The 26,856-nt window shown below is 35.3% G+C and overlaps 2 protein-coding genes and 1 long non-coding RNA gene across 3 annotated transcripts; 1 reads left to right on the top strand and 2 right to left on the bottom strand.

The window, feature by feature from the left end:
• On the bottom strand, nt 1–14,436 carry LOC120086397 (peroxisome biogenesis factor 10). The gene is made up of 12 exons (XM_039043028.1): nt 14,274–14,436; nt 13,789–14,058; nt 13,345–13,376; nt 12,903–12,992; nt 12,583–12,677; nt 12,253–12,460; nt 11,839–11,908; nt 11,662–11,740; nt 4,826–4,959; nt 1,178–1,269; nt 500–591; nt 1–413 (listed from the first exon to the last, which is right to left on the bottom strand). The coding sequence occupies exons 2-12, from the start codon at nt 13,985–13,987 to the stop codon at nt 311–313; spliced, it is 1,194 nt and encodes a 397-aa protein (XP_038898956.1). The 5' UTR covers nt 13,988–14,058; nt 14,274–14,436; the 3' UTR covers nt 1–310.
• On the bottom strand, nt 5,338–7,176 carry LOC120086398. Its single transcript, XR_005484201.1, has 2 exons — nt 6,541–7,176; nt 5,338–6,408 (listed from the first exon to the last, which is right to left on the bottom strand). It is a non-coding gene; the product is annotated as an uncharacterized LOC120086398 (long non-coding RNA).
• A 1,282-nt stretch (nt 14,437–15,718) lies between the features above and the next one.
• On the top strand, nt 15,719–17,277 carry LOC120086231 (NAD(P)H-quinone oxidoreductase subunit U, chloroplastic). Its single transcript, XM_039042777.1, has 5 exons — nt 15,719–16,159; nt 16,250–16,311; nt 16,404–16,493; nt 16,580–16,720; nt 16,801–17,277. The coding sequence occupies exons 1-5, from the start codon at nt 15,874–15,876 to the stop codon at nt 16,894–16,896; spliced, it is 675 nt and encodes a 224-aa protein (XP_038898705.1). The 5' UTR covers nt 15,719–15,873; the 3' UTR covers nt 16,897–17,277.
• Nucleotides 17,278–26,856: the final 9,579 nt, after the last annotated feature.

Below are 26,856 nucleotides of genomic sequence, written 5' to 3'. Positions count from 1 at the left end.
AAAAACAATCCAATTATGTTTTGCGGTTTAGACTTATTACGATTAATCCATCAATGAAATTTCATTACGATTACACCACTTTCTATTAAAGTTGAGTAAACATGACCTAAGATGGGAAAAGATACAAACAACGGGGGAATATCTAGGTATTTATAATATTCTCTCTCTAAAAACTACATTTGTGAAATATATTTTTTTTTTTTATTTTGTAATTTAGAAGAAGAGAATAAAGAATAAAGTTATCATTTAAAGGGAAGCTTAGCTTTCTAATGCGATCACAATGGAAGGTAATTGAGATCCGATCCATCCATTAGAAATCTGAATGATATAGACATACTAAGCTTGAATGATTAATGGGAGTTCTGCAGAGTGGGCATTCAGGTTTTTCATTGCACCATTCCATGATGCAGTTCCTGTTCATATTATCAATTTTGTATATTTTATTATTATTTATAAATAAATAAATAAAAGGAATTAGTGAGGGTGAAAGAGAAAGTACCAGCAGAATACATGGCCACAAGTTGTGGCAGTTGGGTGTTGGCGATTACTTAGACACAGGGTGCATTTGCTTATTCCACTGCCTGTATTAGACTGCAAAATAAAGCAGCATATCTTTTCAATATATTCTCTTTTCTTTTTGTATGAGTTTCAACTATACAAACTACTCAGTTTTAATCTGAAACGAAATAGGTTGGTTTGATCAACTTTAAAATGTAACTATTATATTCCTAAAATTTCCGAACTTTAAATATGTCAAATAGACCCTTCAACTTTTCATTTTGTGTTTAATAGGTCTTTAGCATATTAGTTTAAATTTTTAAAATGATAAATATGTCAATGATCTATTAGACACAAAATTACTCGTGACTTTTAGACAATAAAGCAATTGTTTCTAGATTTATTAGAAACTTTCTGAAGTTTAAGAAGGTATTAGACATAAATTTAAATGTTCGGAGACCTATTAGACACTTTTACTATTGCCATAAATCCCATTATCTTCCACTACTCCAGTACTCCTTGCATCTCGACGTGCATTTATTTCCCATAATGATTCACTCTAATTTAACCTTTTATTTTTCGGTAACTTATTTCTCATCCCCTCTGTTTTTCTATGTACAAAGTACTGCAAAATGAAGAAAAATTGAATATCCATGTCAGCGCAATTGAATCATAGTACCTCAGAGTGTGAAGGATCAGAGACCCAGTTTCCAGAGTCACCGTCGACCGATATTAAATTACCTTCCTCATTTAAGACAGGCAGACCACGACCTATCATAAGTAGACAGAATTAAATACCCATGTCCATGAAATTATTACAAGTTTGGGGGGAAAAACGAGTCGAATAATAATAATATAGGAATGGAGACAGGAACAATTTAACTTGGATCAAATATATTCATGCATTTGTTATTCTAATCTAAACGAAATGAATGAACATTGATGTATGAAATTCAAAAAATGGTTGTACAATCCATGGTATTACAATAAGCATCTCCAGATGTTTATAAGGGAAGAGTTAAGAAAATTGGAGCCCAAATCGGCAAAGACCCAATACATAATAACTGTAAAAGATGAATAACTGCTGTGTGGGTTGTTTTCGTGGGTGGTTTTTCTTTTGGCAGAACACAGTAAGTAAAAGAAAAATAGCAGAAGGCGCAAGTTTTCTCTGCCGTGAGTGTTATTTGTTGCAGAAGATGAAAACCTCAAGCCTTTGAGGTGTTTTTAGGTGATATTTGTGTGTTTGTTTTTTCTTCAATTGAAGAGTTTGAATGTTATTGTAAGAGTGGTTCATGAGTAATTTATATTAGAGAGAAAATGGAGAGAAATTATTCTTTGAGCATTGTAAATTCTTGGGTTCTTCTCTCATTCATCTTTTGTGGAACCTGCAACGGTAGCAGAGAACTGGATGTAACCCACTGGGTGAACTAGTATAAATTGGTGTCATCTCTCTTCCCTTAAACTCGATTTAGGATTGTTTTCTTGTTTGAAGCTTAAATTATTTTATCTATTGTTTGTTTATTTTGCTGTATATTGGAATTCGAATCTGATTTGGGATCATTAGATAATATATATTGTCTAAATTGGATAGCTTAATTTTGAATTGATATAGTATTATTTCCATCAACTAATTGATAAGAAAAACGAAGCTCCACATATCTCCACAATGGTACTATCTACTTTGGGCATAAACCCTCATGGCCTTGCTTTTAGAACTACCCAAAAGGCCTGATATCAATAGAAATAATTGTCCTTACTTATATATCCATGATCATTCCCTTCCATAACTAATGTGGGATTTTGTTTGCACTCCTAAGAGGAAGCATATGAGTATGAAGCAAAAAAATGAGAATTTTTACACCAGGAAATAGCATAATAAATGATAATGTAAAAAATGTCTCAAACAGATGATTCTTGTCCATGAAGACTCTTTGGTTTCTTTCCTTCCATAAACCCTAAAGGAAAGCACAGCTTAACCTTTTTTTAATAAGAAACAATTTCATTGATTGAATGAAATATCCAAAGATATCTAAAGGTACATAAGGAGCCCAATAGAAGGATATACAAAAGGTATTTCCAATAAAAGTAAGAAAAGAAAAATTATGACTATGTATAGCCAATATAAAAACAAAAAAAAAAGCATCATGAATGATAGTATCAATAATGTCCTTAGTTGTCTTGTTCTTATCCTGGAAGATTCTTTAAGTCCTTTCATCCTATATCACAAATAATGCAATACCACAAATGTTCTTTGTCAGCTTTGAAAGGTGTCCAACAAATCAATAAGTGAAGCCAATTCTGAGTATCATTTGGGCAAGCAAATGACCAGTTGAAGGCGTAAAAAGATTCTGATCAAATCCCTCTAGATGTGGGGCAATCAAAGAAGACATGTTGGATAGTTTCATTGTTGAATTGGCAAAGGTTGCACCAAAAGGGAGATTGGTTGATCCACGGCCAACGTTTTCATAACCTGTCCATAGTGTTTGTAACCTGTCCATAGTGTTGAGACAGGAATTTGAGATTTCCCAAATGAGGAATTTCACTCTTTTTGGACAGGGGCAACTCCAAAGTTTTTTGTTACAAAACAGCCGCTAATGTGTGTCTATTGGAGGAGAGGAAAGTATTTAAAGACTTTGTATTGAAGCCATTAGAATCAAGCTTCCTTCTCCATTTGTCCCTTCGGTCAGTGAGGTTCAGATTAGGAAGGAGATGGGAAAATTCTGCCCATTCCAAGATCTCATCATCTTGGAGGTGTCTCCTAAAATTTAGGGACTAATTGCATTGATCGGCACTCCAAACCTCCTCAATAGAAGCATTTTTCGAGCCCGCCAGCCGAAAGAGCTTGGGAAATTTCTGTTAAAAAGTGTAGTCTGCAATCCAAGAATCATGCCAAAAACCTGTAGATGATCCATTCCCGATGACACAGTGAATATACCCATAAACAAGATCTTTTTGTAGCAGACCATACTTCCACGGACTTCTAGCGAAAGTGTGTTTATATTCAGTTGCCATAAGGTCATAATATTGCGAACCATACTTGGCTCTGATCAGTATCCTCCACAGAGCCTCTTTCTCTAAATGAAAATGCCAAATCCATTTTGCAATGAGAGCCTTGTTTTGCTGTTTATTGTCTGTGATCCCCAACCCTCCTTCATCCAAGGGTTTCTTCAATTTGTTCCACTTCAATATATGGGAAAGCTTGCTACACTTCAAAATGGGAAAGCTTGCTCTCTCTATGACCGGACCACAAGAAATTTCTAAACCTCCTTTCAATGCCATCAATTATTTTGCCGGGAGCTCGATAAAGAGAAAAAGTAGATAGGTTGATTGGACAATGTGGCTAAGGAAAGCACAACTTATATGGAGCCACAAAAGAACTTTGACATTCTTGAAAGAGTGACCCAAGAGAATGGAGCTAAGGTGTGTAGTAACATCTCTTGGAAGCACCAAAGTCCATTTGAAAGCTCCACAAAGTTTACTCCATCAGTTTCGGGCAAATGTGCAAAGGAGAAAAAGGTGGTTACGAGATTCATCATTAGTCCTGCACATTATACACTATCTAGGAGATAAGGCCATATTTGGCATACGCTTTTGGAGGGCATCTTTAATGTTTATGGCCTTGTGAGCCAATTCCCAAAGGAATGTTTGATCTTCTTGAGGAATTTGTCTTTCCATATGCCTATAGCCAGAATAGACTCCAAAAAACTTGTTCCATCACCCATAACGCCTAAGAGAGATTTGGTGAAGAAGTGTCCATCAGGATTGAGAGGGCATTTCCAAGCATCTTCCAGTTGAGTGATAATGATTGGGCCCAAAACCATGCTTTGATCTCAGCCCATTCCAAAGCCTCATCATCTTTCAAATGCCTCACCAAATTGAGGTTCCAAAAGCCCCAACTTGCAATCCAAGTATCTTTGGCAGTGGCAGATTCTCGTCTAGAACTAATCTATATAGCTGGGTGTAACGCATGGACAATGGTTGGTTGGAGATCCATGGATCGATTCAGAAGTGTGGAGGCTCCATGGCCAATATGGTGCTACACTCTGCTAGTGATGTTTTTTAAAAAGATCGAGAATTTAAAGTTTTCCTTCTAATCTCCCAATTTCATTCTTGCCCCTCTTTATATAATTTTATAGCTCCACCCTGATAAGATACTACTACTCTCGAGGCTCAGCCCCAACCAGATTATATGACATCTACCATGAATTTCTCCAGTGACCCATCCCCACATACAGAGGGGACAAAAGAATATAAGCAAGATAGTGCCATGGAAAATTAACATACGAATATTTCAATAATAAATTGTATAACGTCAAGAGCCTGGTACCTGATGAACTAGGATTTGCTCCAAACGATGTCGGGTTGATTGAACTGGAGACAGATGATAAACTACTACGTCTTAAGCCTTCGGCAGCGATGATGCAAAGTTGAATCAGTAAAAACACTCCAAGTATTTGGTATCTAAGTCAAAATCAATTGGGAGAAAGTGAATGCTTCTGACATATGCATATCCATATTTTAAATATTTGATGCTAAACGCAAATTGCATTTTGAAACAAGTAACAAACATGACAAGTCATGAATAAGGGGAGAGATGGAAAAGTTAATGAAGAAGAGCAAAGCAACTGATATGAACTGTACTGGGCATCAAATTGTTATTTATGTTTTATTTAATAATTTTGATGTAATTTTAGTATTTTTCCAATTTTATCCATTTTATGACATATAAAGTAGGGGTATTTTTGTAATTTTGTTATGAATTAGGAGGAAAAATACAGAGTAGAGAAAGAAAAATAGCACATGCAAGGTTTACGTGGAAAACCCTAATCAGGAAGAAAAAACCACGGGAAGAAGAAATTTTTATTATATGACTGATACACAGAATACACAGTTGACTGCCAGTTTAAATAGAAAAAGAGAAACCCCAGGGTACAAGTATAAAGACAAAAATGCCTCTAGAGTAAAAAACCCTAATTTCAACACTCTCCCTCAAGTTGGGGCGTAAATGTCAATAAGACCCAACTTGCTCACACACGAGTCAAACAACTGTCTGGGCAGTCCCTTTGTTAGGACATCTGCAATTTGTTGGTTGGAAGGAATATAAGGAACACAAATGTTGCCACTATCAAGTCTTTCCTTGATGAAATGCCGATCAATCTCCACATGCTTTGTTCTATCATGTTAAACTGGGTTATTTGCTATGCTTATTGCGGCTTTGTTATCACAATAAAGTGTCACTGGACCAGTATGATCTTGGTCAAGGTCTCTTAAAACTTTTTCAAGCCAAATTTCTTCACAGATTCCCAGGCTCATGACCCTATACTCAGCCTCGGCACTACTTCTGGCAACAACACCTTGTTTTTTTGCTCCTCCATGTAACAAGGTTACCCCACACAAAGGTACAATACCCTGATGTCGACTTTCTATCTACTACAGACCCTGCCCAATCTACATTTGTGTATGCCTCGATGCATCGCCTTTCAGTTTTCCTGAACATCAAGCCTTTCCCTGGAGAAGTTTTCAGATATATAAAAATGCGTTCCACTGCCCTCGTATGTTCTTCGTATGGAGACTGCATAAACTGACTTACCATACTCACAGTATATAAAATGTCGAGCCTAGTATGGGAGAGATATATTAATTTTCCAATAAGCCGCTGATATCTTTCTTTGCTAACTGGAACATCTTCACTCATATCACTTAACTTTGCATTCGCTTCTATAGGAGTGTCAACTAGTTTGCAACCTGTCATACCTGTTTCCTTAAACAAGTCCAGAGTATAAAATTGAAATCCCTTCTTTCGATCGAGCTACTTCCATTCCAAGGAAGTACCTTAGTCTTCCAAGGTCCTTGATTTCAAATCCTCAGCCATCTTCGCCTTTAATCAGTCAACCTCTGAGGTATCATCTCCTGAAATGACAATGTCAGCAACATAAACAATCAAAATTGCAATCTTCCAGGACACTGACCTTTTAATGAAGAGAGTATGATCTAAATGACCCTAACTATACCCTTGTGACTTTACAAACGTAGTAAACCTACCAAACCAAGCCCTTGGGGACTGTTTTAACCCATACAAGGACTTCCTTAGTCTGCAAACCCGGTGGTTAAACTATTTCTCGAATCCTAGGAGAGGACTCAAGTAGACTTCTTCCTCCAACTCTCCGTTGAGAAAGGCATTCTTCACATCAAGCTGGTGAATGGACCAATCTTTATTAACACAACTGAAAGCAGAACCCATACTATGTTTAGCTTTGCGACTGGTGAAAAAGCCTCAGAATAATCAACCCCGAAAGTCTAAGTAAAGCCCCTGGCAACTAATCTGGCCTTGTATCTATCAACTGTTCCATCGGGCCTATACTTTATTGTAAACACCCATTTACATCTGACTGCTTTATGACCATTTGAAAGAGTGACTTGGGCCCACGTATGATTTTTCTCGAGAGCCCCCATTTCTTCCATGACTGCGGCTTTCCATTCAGGGCTTTCTACTACTGTGTGTATACTGTTTGGTATCACCACTGTGTCTAGATTTGTAGTGAGAGCCTTGAACTCAGGAGACGGGTTGTTGTAGGACAAGTAACTCTGCAGTGGATATTTTGTACATGATCTGGTACCTTTCCTTAGGACAATCGGGAGGTCAAGGGATGCATCTCTGTCTTTACTTTCTTCGGACTTCATACTNATATTTTGTACATGATCTGGTACCTTTCCTTAGGACAATCGGGAGGTCAAGGGATGCATCTCTGTCTTTACTTTCTTCGGACTTCATACTGCACTCACCCTCCTGCTCAAACGTCTCATGTTCTGTCATTTTCCCACTTTCAACGGTGTTGAAAGCAGGAGTGGGAGACATTTCTTTTCCAGGTTCAATAACATTCTTTGCTGGAACAAACAATCATCATTTTCTACCTCGATTACATCTTTGCTGTCATTGTCTTCCCTGTTGTTGCTCTCAACATTTTCAACACAAGCATCAATTTTATCACATTTATTATCATGATCAAGGATAGGACTATTAGTACCTGGAACTGATCTCCGTTCTGACTCATGGACTGGAGCCGGAGAAATAACAGGCGGCGCTATTTCCTTCCTGAGATTCCTCCTATAGTATGTGATCCATGGGACTTTCGGGAGAATGGATTCATTGGTACTGATATCAAGGATGGGTTCAGGCAAGACAGATAGACTCGGACCCCAATTGGTTTCTTCACTAGTATTTTCCCCCTAAAGAGTCATTGGGAAAGAATGAATGATCTTCAAAGAATGTCACATCCATGGAGACAAAGTATTTTCTTGAAGAGGGATGATAACACTTGTACCCACACTGATGAAGTGGGACCCCACAAAGACACATTTCTGAGCCCTAGGGGTAAACTTGGTTCGGTTAGGGCCATGAGTATAGACAAACACAACACAACCAAAAACTCAGAGGGGTACATCAGAAAGAAGTCGAGTATTTGGGTAGGACTCTTTGAAGGAATCTAAGGGGGTTTGGAATTTTAAAGCCTGGGACGGCATTCAATTTATTAGATGGGCTGCTGTCAAGATAGCATCACCCCATAAATAAGAAGGGAAGTTGACAACATAAGGGATCGAGCAACTTCGACTAGGTGACGGTTTTTCCGTTCGGCCACTTCATTTTATTGAGGGTTGTACGCACAGGAACTCTGATGGACTATTCCTTTTGAGATTAGGAACTCTCTTAAGGAATTATTAAGGTATTCCCGACCATTATCACTCTGGAGAATAGCGATTTTGGCATTGAACTAGGTTTCTATAGAATTGTAGAATTGTTGAAAGACCGATGTAACTTCAGATTTGTCTGTCAGAAGGAAAACCCAGGTTAGCCTAGTATGATCGTCAATGAAGGTTACAAACCAACGCTTCCTAGTGATGGTAGTAACAGGTGACAGACCCCAGACATCGCTATGGAATAAAGTGAATGGTTTAGAAGGCTTATAAGGCTGAGACTTGAAAGAAACACGAGGTTGTTTGGTTTGGACACATACATCGCATTTTAACTTAGAAATATTAATATTATGAAAAAAATGAGGAAAAAAATAAGTCATATATTGAAAATTAAGATGACCCAGGCGATAGTGCCATAACATATAGTCAGTTTCAAAAACCGAAAAATGAGATGAAAACAAACTAGCCCTATAACATATCCTAAATGAGGCTTCTTCAGTGAGGAAATAGAGTCCCCTGTCATGTCGGGCAGTGCCAATCGTCATCCCCGAGTTCAAATCCTGAAAAACATCAGCATCAGGTGAGAAGATAACACGACATTTCAAATCTCTCGTACTTTTACTAATATATAAAAGATTGTAAGAAACTTTTGGCACATGCAACACATCTGGGAGGATTAAGCCCACAAAGGGCGACACCCGTCCTTTTCCAGCAACGGGGGCAAAGGACCCATCGGTAATCCTGATCCTTTCATTTCCAGCACTAGGTTGATAAGAGAGAAATTGATCGGAGGAACCAGTCAAGTGGTCTATGGCCCCTGAATTTAATATCCATTATTTATTACCAGTTATACTCACAAGGCGAAAGGAGTGGAAATTACCTGATTGGGCGATTGCACTTACTCCAACTGTAATGGAAGTGCTCTGAGTGGTTTCCTGATTCTGAGGCTGTGTATCTCCAGTTACTGATTCACCTACTAGTGCCCGACTTGACTGTCGTTTCTTACCATTCGGCGGACGACCATGGAGCTTCCAGCACTGATCTTTCGTGTGTCAGGGTTTCTTGCAATGTTCACACACTGGGGTCGGCTTACTGTTCTGTTTATCATGGACAGGGCCTGATGTTTTGAAAGCAGCGGAATTTGTTGGTGTCACAAGTGTATTGTTCATGGCCCTCAACCTATCTTCCTCTAGGCGAACTTCAGAACAGACTTCCATTAAGGATGGTATAGGCCCAGTCCCCAATATACGACTAGCATCAAATTTAGAGTTTAGTCCGGCAAGAAAGTCATACACGCGGTCGGTTTCCTCAGACTGATAATGTAAAATTCTTCACATGAATAGTTCCAAATCATTTCACGGCACAAATTCATCTCTTGCCACAGGAGAGAGTTTATTAAAGTAAGTTGTAACATCCATTGTCCCTTGTTTGCACTCATGGACTTGCTTACGTAGGGTATATAAACGAGAGGCATTCTGTCTCCTGGAGTAGAGTTTTTGGACTGTCTCCCAAATATCACAAGCTGTGGCTACATATAATAAAGGTTTTCCAACCTGAGGTTCCATACTTCCAATTAGAATCGATCTCAACAAGGAATCCTCTCCTTTCCAAATTCGTTCTTGGGGGTCACCCGTCCTTCGTTTTGGTATTTCACCTATCAGATACCCAAATTTGTGACAACCCTCAAGGGTCATTTTAATGGATTGGGACCAAGAGAAATAAATATCGCCATTCAACTTTTTACTAGAAGAGTTGTCTATAGCTCCATAACATAAATTTGAGAAGTAGGGAACGAAGTTACCGAATTTCCAGGATAGATTGGTTGATTTTGGTTTAGATCTAGTTGGACATTGGATGTCGATCCCAGGGCTTCCCCAATAGCAGTTATCTGCTGCTGGAACATCTCGTTCTGTTGTTTAATCTGCAACTGCAACTGAGTAAACTGACCTTGGATTATACTCCCTTGGTCTTGGTAGTAAGATGATGATTCTCCCCCTCCAAACTCACCCATGACCGACGAAGACTACCCCAACCTATTGCTCATATCCGGTTGAAGTATAGAATCCCGAAAGCCACTGATCTGATCTATTCTCGGCTGAATCGGCTGGTAAAACACATAGCGGCTGATCCCTTCGATCGTGGCTCCCTTGTTTGGTTGTGGCTGAGAAAACCCAAAAAAGTTTCCGTCGATTTGAGGGCTCGACTGAAGGCGACTGTTCTGCGACTGAGGGGGGAAGATCAGACGGGTCGACTGTTTTGCGGCTGAAGGGCGGGTCGATTGGCTACGGTTGGGTTGCGAGGGTTGGGCCGCGCTGACTGCGACTGCCGCGATGGGCTTCGGCGGCTGGGTCTGATCGCCGATCTGTAGGTCGAGTCGGTTGGTCGTCCCGACTTCGAACGAAGCAGTTGGAAGGTCTGCTGGCTGGTCGGCTCAGATCGACTGGTCGGAGCGGGTTGGATGATCGTCACGCTGAAGATGGGGAAGAATAGATTGAAAATATCTGTCAATGGCGTTTTGGATAACACTAGTTATATTTGGGCTATTGGTTTGGGATTCTCCTATTGGGTTTTCCTCAATAGCGGTCAGGGTTTCGTCTCCATGCTCTGATACCATGATGAAAAATACAAAGTAGAGAAAGAAAAATAGCACACGCAAAGTTTACGTGGAAAACCCTAATCAGGGAGAAAAAACCACGGGAAGAAGGAATTTTATTATATGACTGATACACAGAATACACAGTGACCACCAGTTTAAATAGAAAAAAGGGAAACCCTAGGGTACAAGTATAAAGACAAAAATGCCCCTAGAGTAAAAAACCCTAATTTCAACAAACTATGATGGGCCATTAGGGGTTTGTTTGGGAGTCTATTAAAGACTTGCCTATAGGTTGTCCTAATCATTTGAGTTTTATGATGAATTGAGTTTTGGCCATTGTGCTTCTTTCAAGTTTAGCCAAAAGAGCTTCAATTTTGCAATTCATGCATTGAGTTGCATGTCAAGAACATTCAAGTGGGATTGATCATCCTATCTTGTGGAGCGTTCGAATCTTGGGCCAAGGAATTTGTATTTTGTCGATATTTGATCTTAGGGAGGTCCATGTCTAACCCAATCCTTAGGATTGAATTCGAATCGATTAGGTTGTTTTAGTGATTGAGAATTAGGGGCTTTCATGCAAAAGGGTTTGTAATTTCAATTCACTAGGTTTTCGTATCAGCACCAGTGCAGGGAAGGGCAACAAACAAACATTGTCAGCTAAAAGAAGGTGAAAGGAGAAAAATGAGAGAGAATTAAGATCTAAACATAATATTTGGACTCAAATATCTCAGAATTACTATGAACTCTTTTTTTTGGGGATAGAAAACTAGTTTTAGTGAACAAACTCAAGATAATAACAGACTGCTACTCAAGAAAACTCCGAATGAAATTCAGAAACATAAATTTGAAAGCATGAGTCAGTTTGTGTTCAAAACCTGGGTCTTTGATTAGATGGCTTTCCAATGAACACATAGCGAATGCCTGCAGCTCGTTTGGATATATGATAATACAATCCTGCAAATTAAAATTCCAATATTAGCCCCAAAAAAATCCTCAAAACTGTTTACATGAACATCAATAATAGTATCTGAATCTCTACAACTAGGAATCACCTTCAAAATAGAAAAACATGAGGTTTGTACGAAGAGCCAATTGCAAAAATTCACGAACTAGAGGCAAAACCTGTGAGGCATTATAAGACTATTATAATTAAAATAAAAAGATGTGAGGGGACAAACAAGTAAAGAAAAGAAAAGGCAAGTCAAGTCAAGGAAATAAACCAGATCTAAACAATGAACTTTAAATTCTTTGATTTCATTCCTAGAATTAATTCTAAAGAACAAGAAATAAACAATGATATAGTTAACATACTATCCAAATAAATATTTCGGAATATAACTCAAAACTGACAAAAACACTAAATTGTCATATCCTACATTAATTTCAACAACCCCAAAATATCGAAACGAATAGATACTAGCTTCAAATTTACAGACTCCATGAGCAACATATGATGAAAAGTGTACCGAAGGCCAGCATCGAACTGTCTGCAGCCATAATCGATTAATTTTTGCCCTCAATCTCATTACGTAAGAAGCAGACCCTGGGGTTGAAGAAGGTTGAAATTCCATGGTTACTAAAGACTGAGAAGATGCATCTCCTGATGCATTTTCTCCATAGAACTCGTCAGACAGTGAATCAGCAAGCATGATGCCACGAGAAGCTACTCTAGAGCTGAAAAGCAAAAAATTATTGTAAGTACATCAAGTGGACCTTGCGGCATCAGAGATCACTAAAGGCAAACATAGTTACAAGTTACAACGGAAAATCAGGGATATTTGTGGTAGGTAATGAACCTAATTCTTTCAGCAATATACGGGACTGCTGTCTGGTATACAATGAAAAGAGCACGTCTTGCTGGATTTGGAGGAAGTCCATAAGGTCCAGAAACCTAGAAAAATAATTCAAAAAAACAAATATATATGTATATAAAAACCCGGTAAGTAGTAAATTTACTTAAATCGATATAAAATAAAATCGTTAGCTACAATTTAGTCAGAAACTCTATGCAGAAAAAATGTTATTAAAATATACATATACATCCTAGTTGTAATTTGCTTGAGATAAGCTATACCAAATACCCATGCATAATTATAGGAGTCAAAACTTTATCCACCTGATTGATATCACAATACTCTTCACCAAGTGTTTGCTGTCCCGAGCCAGTTGTTAACACATAATACAACATCTGTCCTAGAAGCTTTGTCTGCAAAGGAAAAAGGAAATAGGGATTTCAACATCCTTTTAAAATTGCCGATAAAGTTATTTTATCGTAATGCAGGAGCAAGAAAAATTCCCAAAATTTCCTGAACTCTTCTGCAGTAAAATGAAATAAGGAAAACAACCAGGTCTGAAGGACCTCGATAATTCTTCAAACATAGAAACTGAATGTGCTCTACAACTAACACCAGTTCCTTTTCCATTGTTTCAGCATCACTCACCACCAAATATATCTTATAATTGTAACTACTGTTGATAGTAGTAAGTCTTACCCTTCAAAGCTAACTTTCGAAAATACAATACTACAGAAATTGAAAGGAAACAAATCTAGAACTTACCTCACTCTGATATGCCACGGCAAGCCGAGCGCCTATAATGAAGAGAAAACAAAGGTAAAACAAATTAAAACCAAACTAAACTCGTCCTTAATTTATAACATAGAACTTAACTATGCATAAAAAATTAATATATATTACTTCACACTATTAAACTAAATGCCAGTCCTTAATTCCAAAGAAACTACACCTAACTTATCTCTACTACAACAACAACCCAAAAAAAAAAAAAAAAAGGTTATCAATTAGAAAGTAGAATAAACAAAAGATAACCGAGAATCCGAAAACACATAATTAATAATTGGCTAAGCTAAACAACAAATAGAAAGCAGAAGTTTCAATTTCGATTTTGATATCCAATTACCGAGAAAACTTAACAATCAAATTGGAAAGGAAACAACGGAGGTAAAGGTTGAACTGGCGAGAGCTAGAGTGTGCGTAACAGACCAAAGAGGTGGCGGAAAGCGTCGCGACAAGCATCATAGACAAACGAGGCGTACTGATCGTCCTTTTCTGCTGCTCGCATAATCTCCGGCTGAGCGGCAAGAGGAAAGCGGTGAGGTCCGGGCGGGTGGGAATGGGAGGGACCTGCTTCTGAGCTGGGACCTGAGTCCCCTGATAGAGAAGCCTCCATTTCTGTAGCCATAGCCAGTAACTGGACTCGTAAATGGCGTTCTACAAGATCATGATTCCAGCTCCCTCTTCCCGAGAGAGGCACTGAAACGGAAGAGCAAGAAGTAGTCAAAGCATGGGTTGAATGAATTTTTTAAGTCGGGTTGGGAAGATTATTAATAAATGACAATAGTCGGTCCCTAACCCTTAAAGGGAACAACGAGAATCGCCATTGTTGTATTCTACTAAGTTGATTTTATAATTGCAGAAGGAACACACAAAGAAATCGATGGATGAAAAACTGGAAAACATGAGCAAACCTGAAATGTCGATTTGGGAAGAAGAAGAAGATGCCGCCGGTGGTGAAGGGCGGCTTAAAGTTAAGACCGCCGATTGAAGGTTTTTTTAAAAAAAAAAAAAAATTAGAGAATAGAGAATAGAAATTAAGCAATTGTAAATAAATCGAAGGGAAAAAAGTAATGGCCATGCAGGTTTCGAACCTGCGAATTCAATACAAAACGGAAGCCAGTTCTGTAACGACGTCGTTTCCTTAATAAAAATAGGAAAGAAAAGATAAAAAACGCCGTTGCCGGGGATCGAACCCGGGTCACCCGCGTGACAGGCAGGAATACTATTATTATATTAGTATGTTTTGTATGAATAATTCTGAAAGATAATGTTTTCCGCTTGTGTTTTGACCTATGAATTGTATATAAAATTGTTGACGTGATTTATTAAATTTGATTTTTTAATTATGTCAATGTTATTGATTCCTTTATTAATATACAAACTAGGTATATTAAATTAATACATATCAACATTTATATTCAGTATAAAAGATATATGCCAAAATGAGTAATATTCAACTGTGTTAGCATCCAGGAGATTTGTTGAATCTTGTTTTATCAAATAAATAAAATATATATAAAAAGAAACATATATTTAGGTATAAAAAGATAAGATGTTTCATCTAAACTCTTTAGATAAATTAACACAATTGAATAAAAAGAAATTGAACAAATTCAAGATCATTAATGGTATAGTATATAGTTTAGACCGTTAAAATATTCTCACTTACTTTTAATGCTGTCTCTTATACACATCTAGATGTGTATAAGAGACAGGCGTATAGAGATCACCCTCTTATGTCGCTCCATGCAAGATCTGTTTTTACTCTCCAAGTTTGGTTCTCTTTTCCCCTCAAAATAACCTTCAAAAGCTTTTGCCACTAAATTTGAATATAGAAAATTGTTTGACTATTAATGTGTTGGTTAAATAAACAAATTTAAACATAAGTAAAATTTGGAGAATAGAGTTAGAAAAAAAAATCATAAATAAAATGAAAAAAATATAGGTATAGATTGAAAGGAAGAAGGTGACAACATGTATGATTATAATTCACAGATGTGTCATGAATTTTTGTTACATTAGATTTTTTTTTACATATACACATATACAATTTTCTTTTTATCTATGAATTCAACGACAAAATCCACTCAAATTATTTTAAATCTCATCAATAAATTTAGTGATAAAAACAAACTTACAATTCGCGTTTAATTATTTTAAAAGTTAACCCTAAAAATATTGTTTTTAGAATTTTTAATAAACTCGTGTTTAATTATAATTTGACGAACACTCTTTCCTTTGAATTATTTCTTAACCACATAATCATTGAAATTTGATATTTTTCATGTCTTGGAAATTTTTTATGTAGCCTAATGTTTTAGGTACATATTAAATAGAAATTACGAAAATTCTATAGCCCCCATAATTTTATAAGCTCGTAACAATGCAAATATTCTGCGATAGCATTCGTTTGGTGGAAAAACATCTTCTTATCTACCACACCCAAGACACTGGAAGCTGAAGATTCAGAAGGCCACCTACACCGTCACCGGAAGAGTAACAAAAACCACCATGGCGGCGGCTGCAGTACCGTCTACCACCACCACCACCACCATCCACATTCGTCGGAGCAACTTCCTATCTCCGACTGCAAAAACCACCGCCATATCCTTCAACCCCATCACTTCCCACCCAAAGCCGCTCAAGTTCATCATCAGAAACTACAACGAATCATCAGCGGAGACCGCCACAACGGAGACGACGACTGAACCGGAGGCAGAAAGCTCACTCAAAGCCTCCGATGAATCGCCGTCTCTGATTTCGGCTCTCAACGTCGAACGAGCCCTCCGTGGAATTCGTAATGTTATCATCCCTAATCTCTCTGCCCATTTTTCCAGATTTTTCAAGTTCGCTTAAATTTCTATGAAACTTCGTTCTGGTAATGCAGCAATTACAGATGTGAATCACTACGGAAGACTCGGACTCCGAAGAGGATGTCCATATGATCAGGTAATTTAATTGAATTTAATCAATTTGCTAAAATAGAAACCCTAATTCCGCGACAGTCATCCTTGATCTTCATCAGCCCTAATTCGTTACAGGTTCCGATTGCGTATAACATCAAGGTTGAAGAACTAAAGAGTCAGGGATTAGAGGAAGAAGAACTCAACCAAAAACTCGAACTCCTAAAAGTCAGTAGAAACCAAAACAAAAAAGCCCTAAATTATGTTACGAGATTGGATTGTAATTTGTAAGTAATTTTGAAGAATAATTACAGGAATCGTACATGATATTATCATCTGTTGAAGAGAGAAGAATGTACGATTGGAGCTTGGCCAGAATCGGAGAGCCAGACAAATATTCATGGCCTTTCGAGGCGGATATAACTCAGATTCAAACTCAATTGCCGCCGCCGAAGGTAATCTCCATTTGCCCCATTTTTTTCCACAATATCACCGTAGGGAATTTGTAAAAACAACATTGATGTTGGATTAGCAGGAACCAGAAGACGAAGGACCGACGAGATTGGTGGGTTACTTCTTCTTGGGGTGGTTCGTTCTGTCCGCCGTGTTGTCTATTGCTCTGAATCTCTAGAAATCGCCATTAAAGGCGTCTGTAAATTAAGAAGAGAGCTTTGCCTTGAGAAGAAAGAACACGAGAATGAAGAGCCCAGCCCGCCAATTATTTGAAGGAAATCGGAATTTGGGCCCTTTAATGTGGGCCTTTATAAGATGGGCCTTCTGAACTGTAAGTTACATTTGTCCACGTGGAGCCCAAATTTCTAGCCCATAATGTTTCTTATCCATAGATACTCTTTGGAAAAATGATTTTATATAAATAGTTGTTTCTTGATGAATCCTTCTGTGTCGATGATTACTTACTACTGTAGTTTCGGATAAAAGTAAAGGAAATTTGGGATTTGTTGCTTCATTTTTACTATAATTATGAATGTAACATTTTCTTTTTCTATGTTTACTTGACATTGCGAGGGTGTCATAATTTGAAGTGATAGACATTTATTTATATATATTTTACTCGTTAAGCTAAAGATTTATTACAAATAATCATAATGATTATTGGTATACATAGTTGGAATGATCTCTCCTTGACATGTCAAGTGGTTGCTATGGTAGAACTAATATGTGTCGTTTTTGTACGAGCCTAGTGATTCTTCACTCGACCTTTAAGTAACCTTCTCTTTGACTTCGATTTAAACTCCAACTTGTCTTAAACTGGCTTACTCGATAATTAGTTGCATGGCCTTGTGAGCAAAACCTTGAAACTCAAGCTTTCTTGGAAGGTTTGAGGCGATCTGGATGGAGTGGTCCGATCATAACTCCTCGCTTTGAGTGGAAAATAAAATTGTTCATGCTACTACAGTTTTGGCTTCCTCTAGAGATTGTTCTTTAATTTGGAAAGAGATTGTTTCAAATAGTATTCTCCCCCTTATTCTCAATAAGGAATGTCGAGAGCAGTGGTTTGTGGCTGTTGTTTGTTTAACTTATTATGTTCTCTTGTCTCAAAAAATAATAAAAAACAACCACTTTGAATTATCAACTTTGAACATTGTTTGAGACTAAAGAATTAGGGAGAAAAATAGAGTTCATCAAAATTCCTTCCTCTTACTATTCGTCATTACAATTGATCTCAATCGTTTCTTTTACCAGTTACATCGTTGCTAAAGTTGTTTACTAATACAGTAAGGTCAAACAACGAAAACTCAAACATTTGGAATAGTACTATTTGTTTTAATTCCAAACTAATTCAATTATAAGAATCAGTTTGATATGATTTTTCAAATAGTGAAAATACGTTTTTAGCCCATGAATCACAAATTCTTTAAAAAGAAAATAATAAACCATGATATTTAACGATCACAAAGTCTAAATATTGTCCATTTGGAGAATAAGTTCATATGACTTTGCTTTTGATTTTACTTAAATGTTTCATACCAATAGAGATAATCTTAAATGTCTATATATATACGATCGATAAATATAGGAGTTTGGTCACATTTTCGAGATTTAAAAATATGAATATTAAAAGTGATATTCACAGAAGGGTTTGTAGAGGTGTTGGTTAGTGGGTTTGAAGATGGAAAAAGAATCTTCTAAGTTGAGACAGAACAAGTGTGTGTGTAAGTTCTTCCAACCTATCATAGTTTTTTTTACTTACCTGGTTTAAGGTTAGCTGTCTTCTTCAATGCCTCAGGCTCCACACAACATGTCTCTACCATTTCTAGTATTACTCCACTTTTCTTTTTTTCTCTCTCTATTTAACATGTGAATTGCATTTTCAATTATCATTTCTCCATCTCTCTTTCTTACCATTTTACTTTTTGCCTAAACTCATTAAAACAAATAATAAATGCCGGTTTCACACCGAATTTGGAACTTAGAATAATGTGATGGTGATCTAAAATTATGTGGTAATTCAAAACTTCATTATAAATCACTATGCATTGTTTCAGATTTTAATTTCATTTGAATTTCTAAAGAATTTATACTCAAATAGTAATCTTGGGAATGTTTATGAAAAATAAGAATAGTAGTGTACCATAACTTTTGAAAGAATAAGTGTACTTTTGACATTATGACATAATTCATGAGTTATAAATATAAATATATATAACTTGATCTTTACTTTTTGTATTTTGTTATATCAATAATGATCGCTTACCTCATCATTGATTACTCTTCATCATCATTCACAGTACTTGGTTGAAAATGTCAATTGACTGATTGAGTTTCTAATGCGTCGTTTTGCTTGGGTGTTTAAAATGCACATAAAAAAATTAAGTGGTTGTTTGAACCCCTAACTTCAAGCAAGTGGAGTGAGCTATTACATTGTTTACAATTTGCTGCTCCGAGTAAATAGTATACACTTCAAACAGATACTATTATAACTCACATTAAGATAGTCTACATTCAAATACAAACTATTATAACTCATTCATCATAATAACTAACTCAACGTCCCAATCGCTTCCTAAATATACTTCAATTTATCAACTTAAGCTTTTAGATTCGAGGTAAACATTTTGACAATTATTGTTTATCGACACGTGGAGCACCCATTTCGCGACACAAAATTGAGACTTTTTTTCTTTTCTTTTGAATAAATTGATTAAAAAGAAACTGTAAAAAGATACCTTTGTTTCCGTTGATCTGTTAAAAGTTAAAAAGTGAAATGAAGGTAAACTTGTGGTGTGTTGACAAGTGGATGTTGGGCCAAATTTGAGCTAATGATTGGGCCCATATAGTCCAAAAATAAAAAGAATTAAAATGTAACATCCTTTGAAAATATTATGCAAAAATCTTATAATATTATTAAAGGGAAAAAAAGTCTAAGATTGATATAATGCCTCCTCCAAAGTAATCATTTTAGCCTATTGTTCAATTCCCATTTTGAATCTTAAAAGGAACAGGGCATTGATATTGTTTGAAATCTGCTGCAAAATAGGTGGTTTTTGTTTATGGAGAGGCAAATTAGTCAAATTTGATTGATTTTACTTTGATTTTTAAATACCTAATTTCAACCGAATCGCTTATTTTTAAATTATTAACTTCTAATCAAAGAAATAGAAACCTAACCAACTAACGCAAAATAATATGTTTTTTTTCTACACAATTATAGAGTTAAATACAAATATAAAAGAAAAATCAATTCTTATAAATATTCGTATTTACGAAGGGTTATTCTTTTTGAATATGTTAAACTTAGATTTTGTCCGAATCATTAAAAAAATATATTTGAATAATAGAATATTGAAATAGAAATATTAATGTGACAAAATATCGAAACAACATGTAATAGAATGACACCTAATGAATCTCGAGAGGTACTAATCATTTGATTTATTCCTTTTATTCATAATGACTTCTATTAATAATAGTCAAAGGCAACTCCCATCCATTTTACTTAGAAAAACAAATTGAGATCACAAATCAATCATGGGTCCCATGCAATCCTAATAATCAATTGCTAATTTGATTGATAAGAAACCCATCATATGGTAAAATTCCAATGGAACTGACCAAACTTTACACAATCAAATGGACCATATCTCTCTTGGATCAAACCATATCCTTCTTTATTACACCAAATTTCAAACAAAATTTTCTTCAAATATCATCCACTAATTAATAATATATATATAAAAAATAAAAATAAATAGTGTAATTAGAGTTTCAATTGGAATATTTTTGTTTTATTCGTTGCCTTTGAATTCCGTACTTCTTTTTAATTTTAATTAAAATTTTAGTATAAGGTTAGTTTTGATCTAAAACACTAACAAAAGGGGTTGGAATAAGAGTGAGCAAAATTGAAAGAATCTTAAGCAAATCGTAGAATAAGAATAAGATTTTTAGGGAGAAAAGAGGATTAGGCAGAAAGAATCGGATGAGTTTTGTCTTTTTATTTTTTAATTAAAATAACATGAAAAATGAGATCAATAATTATGATCGGAATTCGATTTAGAAAACAAATAATAATAAATAAATAAATAAATAAATAAATAAATAAAAGAATTCGAATTTGGTAAGTGTAGATATAATGGGTTTTTTTTTTTTTTTTTTGGGACATAAAGTTTAGATACAATGTTGGGAAAAGGAAACGTGATCTTATTATTCTCTAATCTTCATGATGAACATTTTTATATGGTCACGTGCATTTAATATTCCTTACAAAATGGAAATTCCAAACTACTTTTTATTTTTTTTTATTATTCTTTTTAGAATATCTTTACGGTAGAAAGTGTTACGGAAATTGTCAACATAAGTATAATTTAACTGACCAAATTCAATTTAACTGAAGATTAGCATGATTTTCCTCTCTAAAAGTTTGAGGTTTGATTCCCAATTCTGTAATTATACTAAGAAAAAAAATATAGTTTGACCCTAACAAAATGTTTTAATGTCCAAAGTTAAATGGAATTTCTAAATTTGGAATTACCTTTTTAGCCACTAAAAATGTTGTTTTAGCCCATTTAAGTATAACTCAATTAATCAAAATATATTCTTTTACTAAAATGTCAAATGTAGATTTTTTTTTTTTTAAAGCCATGTCAAAGGTTGATATGTTGAAAATTAAAAAAGAGAAGATGAAATGACCTAACACTTAGACTTTGCAAATTAAATTGTTGGTCTTATTGACATTAACATTGAATAGTCGAAGAAAAAATCTTAACGCACTATTCAAAAAGTTATAATGATAATAATGATGATGATGATAATGATAATAATAATAATAATAATAATAATAANATAATAATAATAATAATAATAATAATAATAATAATAATAATAATAATAATAATAATAATTTATTATGTTTTTTAGTTCGACAACTCGTAAAAATAAAAATTTGAATTTTTGACCCTTTAATCATGAGACATAACTCAACTAGCTAAATCTACGTACATATTTATAATAAAAAATCTTAGATTGTATAATAGGGGTAATGACCCAAAGTCACATCTACCAACTCATAAAAATAAAAATAAAAGTAGTTACGCACATATATTAATATACAACACAAGCAGGAATAGACAATCTTTTCAAATAGTTCGATGTATTGTAGTTGTACCGACTTTGTACACCCCTCCCCCATACAAATCTAACCTATAAATCAAAGTTTCTCTTGACCTATCTCTTTTAATTTCCCTTTTTTCATTCCTACACTCATTTTTCTCTGGTGTTCGGATCTCGTACGTATTCGTTGTCATCACGAATTCGTCGTGGCTTGGTTTCTAGCTCGCTTATCATGGTCTGGTCTCGCTTTTCGAGTTGACCTACATAAGAGATCCTTGCTCCAGTATGACATCGAGCGTACCACACTTTGATGCCTAAATTAGTACATAAAGTGTATAGTTCAAGTAAACATACAAGAAGTAAGATCATGACTCTCATTTAAAGATTATTTAATCCCCTATTGAGGTAGTCGAATAAAGCTATTTATAATGTTTTTCCTATGAATATGATAATTGTATATGGGTACGTGTAACTTTAGAAATGTCAAGGTTGTGTATGACACTAGAATTGCATTCGGTTATTTCATAATTGGTATATATTTATCGACTTGATCGGTTGACCTAAATGCCAAGGCTTTGATTCTTTTTTTCCTCTTGGAATGCATATTCTCCCACGTCTCCTTTTGATTGCCTTTGAGTCCGAGCCTATGTGTAGACTTTAGACCTTGCATCGGGCCACCTTCAACATTATATGTTACACGTAGCTCTTTTTTACTTTTTTTTTTCTTTCTTTGCAATCTTCTTCAATGTCTTATTATTACGAGAATATGTATACATAATACACACACATATGTAGTACGTCCTTTTCAAGTCCTATTCAAAAGGGCACGCTTTTAATTAATAATGCAACTCATGTAATGTCATGCTAGTTAATAAGGATGGATCTACATTCAAGACGTGGGTCATTCTCTTGTATTTTGTATTTTATATTTTATTTCTCTTATTCGTCATCCACATTGAATATGTGGGGTAACCTTTGTTTTTAGTAATTTTATGATTTCGCCCCTAGGAAGGGGAATTAACTTAATATGCAAGTTTTATTGGTATTTGAGTGAAAGTTGTTTATTTATTTATTCTATTTTTTGAGAAATCCGTGATATTCCTTTTTTTTTTTTTCTCCCCTTTTGCATGAAAAGCAAATAAGGTGTTAAAGGGAGAGCTGTCAACCTAAAAAGATTTTCCTTTTTATAATTTTTTTTTTTTTACTACTTTCTTGATGTGAGATTACTAATTTATTAGGTATAAATTACCTTTTTAACTGTTTGAGAGAAAAAGTTAACGAGAGAGAGAGAGAGAGAATATATTTTTTAAAAAAAGAAAAAAAGTTATTTTAAAATTTATTTTTAATGTTTTGGCAACTTTTATAAAGGTGTAATGCATGCCTCGGATTCTTACGTGGGATTGGGGTTATGTTGCAAAAAAAGAAATAAAAATTAATAAAAAGTAGGGGGGAAAAGGAAGAAAAAAAAAAGAAGAAATGAAAGGATATGTTGGTAAAAACAACACAAGTGGACATGGAAATACTAGTTTTGGCTGTTCTCTCATCTTTTGTATGTGGCATTTTCCACCCAAATGCTGCAGCCATGCCCTACTTTTATTCCCACTTTTGTCCTCTCACTATTTTCCCCTTCCTTTTGTTTTTAAATATATATTTACATATACTTCCAATTGAATATCATATATAAATACTTATCATATCCTCATACATCACAAATATATTTTTTTTCTTTTTTTTTTTTCTAATATTCTCTCTCTTTACCCTCCTATTTCCTTTTAAATTTCATGACGTATTATTCTTATTTCTCATTTTTTAATTAACATTTTTAAGTGAGAATTAGTTGAAGTCTAAATGAAAGAGTTCATTGGATATGGATGTGCTTTTCGTGCAATATTAGTGCATAATCCCTTTGAAGGAAGAGTAGGAAGAAAAATATAATATAGTGTGTTGTATTGATAGGAGTGACAATGGTGTTATGTATATAATTGCTAAAACAATTGAACAATCATAACATGTCAGCTTGATCTCGTGACAAATGGCTCGTTAGATATAGATGAATGTTTTAGTGCATAAAATTTTGACTCGTCTATAATGTTGAGTGCATGTTTGGTATTGATTTTCGAAATTGTTAAAATCTATTTTGTCGTATTTTTAATTTTCTTAAAACACGTATTTAATTACTTGAATTAATTTAATATTTAATTTTATACTGTTAAATATATTTTTTGCATTATCGAAATCAATTTTAAATTATTAAAACCGTGTTTTAGAATGATTTTTGTTAGTGAAAAAAATTAAATGAAAGAAACATAAGGTTTTGAGAAAGCTAACATTGCTAGATTTATGAATTGGAGTATCCTTTCTCACCTTTAGTTATGGGTTTGAGCCCCAGGGTGTACTCAGGTTTTAGAGGGATGAGTACATAGGCAAAGGTGGGTTTTAGAGAAGGTACCCATGTTTGATCGAGCAAGGCGTGTGTGTGGGAAATATTTTTTAAAAAATATTTTTATTTTTTTATTATTTAAAAATAAAAAAACTGTCTTCTGTCTTCAGTCTCCTTCCCGTGTGCTTATTATGCGTGGCTTTCGTGCACGTTCTGTGGTAGCGTGCGTTCCTCTCCCCATCAGTTTTGTGCAGTCGTTGGCCTCCACAGCCTATAAATTAAGTAGAGTTCCTTCACATTTTCACATGACAACAAATTTCTTCTTATCTTCTCTGCTTACAGATGTTTTCCCCATTATTTTCTCGAGTTTTACGATTTCCAAGAATATTATATTGATCTGAAGGGTGTGAGTTTTTCAATTTGTTTGAGTACAACTTTGATCAAGATAGATTTATTTCTTTTTTAGTTGTTTTATCCTGGGGATGATGTGCCAATTCTACAGAATTTCTTGTACGTTTGTGCAGAGCCATGAAATCAACCCTTAAGGGAGCAATTTATTTACTTACCCCGACGTTAGGGAATGAGTGAATTTTGTCTTGTGTACATGTGTTCTCAACTCCCCAATCAGATGAATCTCCAAAATCCTAGACTTATTGAATCGACGATCTGGCCATTCTCACCCATACAAATCAAATGATCACCTTCATAGTCAATTCACAACTCACTCATGATTCAAGTCATGTCATTATCACCTATGGTCATCCTGGTGAAATGTAAGTCTCTACTATTAACGGTGTTATATAATGAGACTAGTCATTTCGTAGTCCGGTTCTATACAAACTCGTTTATACATTGTATAGAACACCCCCGCTCATCTGTCTCCACATTAATGATTAGGATCATATCATTTGTAATACTTTACAACAATTGTAACATCGATAAAGCGGGTCGTACTCGTAGTATCACCAGGATAAGGTATCCAGCCTTATCCATCTACTACAGACCATTTAGGTTATCACTTAAACATTATCCATCTTTATGTTTCTTCATACATTTTAAGTATAGATGATAACTTTGGATGTTAGTTTATTAGTTTGTGGTTTTAATGCTACTAAATTTCAAATAACATCTCATTTTATTAAATAAATAAAATGTTTGTCCAATACAATTAAAAACTATAGGACATTACGAGATTTAAGGCATCAACCCCAACAACCCTGTCTCTTGTAGATGTCGACTTATGGTAAGAAGCTACAAATGATGAGGTAGACACTCTTGAATCAAATAGAGCTTAGCACTTAGTAGACCTACCCTCAAGTTTCAAGGGAATAAGGTGCAAATGGATCCTAAAGAAGAAGCGTGGACCTGATGGAACAGTTGACAAGTTCAAAGCCAAATTAGTAGCAAAGGGTTTTAGACAAAGAGAAAACATAAGCTTCTTTGATACTTTCTCCCTTGTCATAAGAATTACCTCAATCTGTGTATTATTTTCTCTCGCTACCATATATAACCTTCACTACAAGAAAAATGAGCTCCCTCGATGTCTAAATCGATCGTTGGGAGCTCGTCCTGTCTCCCGACGCCGTAAAGAACCATCATGAGTTCCCAAGAAACTCCTGACGAGTAAAATAGGCATCGGGACCTAACCGTCGAAACTCTCGAAGCCCGTCGGGCGGTGTTGGGAGATGGGATCTGGTTGGTAAAAACTAAATCCCTTCTTCCCCAAATTATAACATAACCCCCCCTCCCCCCTCCTTTTTCCTTCTTCCTCGACGTTCCCTCTCCTCTGCCAGTCTCCCTTGTCACCGTTCCCTCTCCCTTGCATTTCGCTCAACACCCATTTCTCCCCTCTTTCAACCCGCGTGCATCTCCTTCAAGCCGCCGCCGCCTCTGTCCAGCCACTGCCTCCCTCCTTCAACCGCCACCTGCCGGTAATCTTCCGCCAATAATCTTCCCCCTTTATTTTCTTTTATTTTGTATATTAATTCAAACCATTGTTTTTAATTTCTAGCATGTTATTATGGATTGAGTTTTTTTTTTTTTTTTTTGTGGTTGTTATTGGGAATTGTTTTTAATTTAAGCCATGGATTGTGGATGTATTGTGGATTGCGTTTTTTTTTTCCCATTTAATTCTCAGGATTATGGATTACTTAATTTACATCAATATATGTGACAATTTCAGCAATTTGGTGGATTATTGTGAATTGTGGATTATGAATGTTATAATTTATGCAATTTTGTAGATTATGGATGTTACAATTTATTTAATGTTGGTCTTAGTTTAGGGGAACAAATCAATAGCATTAGGTGCAAAAAAAATCAAATCACCTATTATAAATTATTTAAAATTTTAAATTCTCCAAACAAACTTAGAGTTTTGTATTAAATTAATCAAAATTCATGTTTAATAAAGACTTTGTACTTTGTCCTCAAATCCAGGTTATTGTTTTGGATTACAGGTTGGTCAGAAAATATTTATTTTTAAGGATGAATAAAGAATAGACTAAACTAAGGAATAAATTATCAGTGGAGTATAGAGAAGGAGTATCCCAATTTTTAGATATGGCGAAGTTTTATGTTAATGATTCCGGACAAATAAGATGTCCATGCAAGAATTGTATGAATTCAATTTGGAAAAAAATA

This window comes from Benincasa hispida, chromosome 9, assembly GCF_009727055.1.
Source record: "Benincasa hispida cultivar B227 chromosome 9, ASM972705v1, whole genome shotgun sequence".
Classification (NCBI taxonomy): Eukaryota; Viridiplantae; Streptophyta; class Magnoliopsida; order Cucurbitales; family Cucurbitaceae; genus Benincasa; species Benincasa hispida.
Note: the sequence above shows the minus strand (reverse complement) of the source record. Positions and strands in the feature narration are given on the sequence as shown.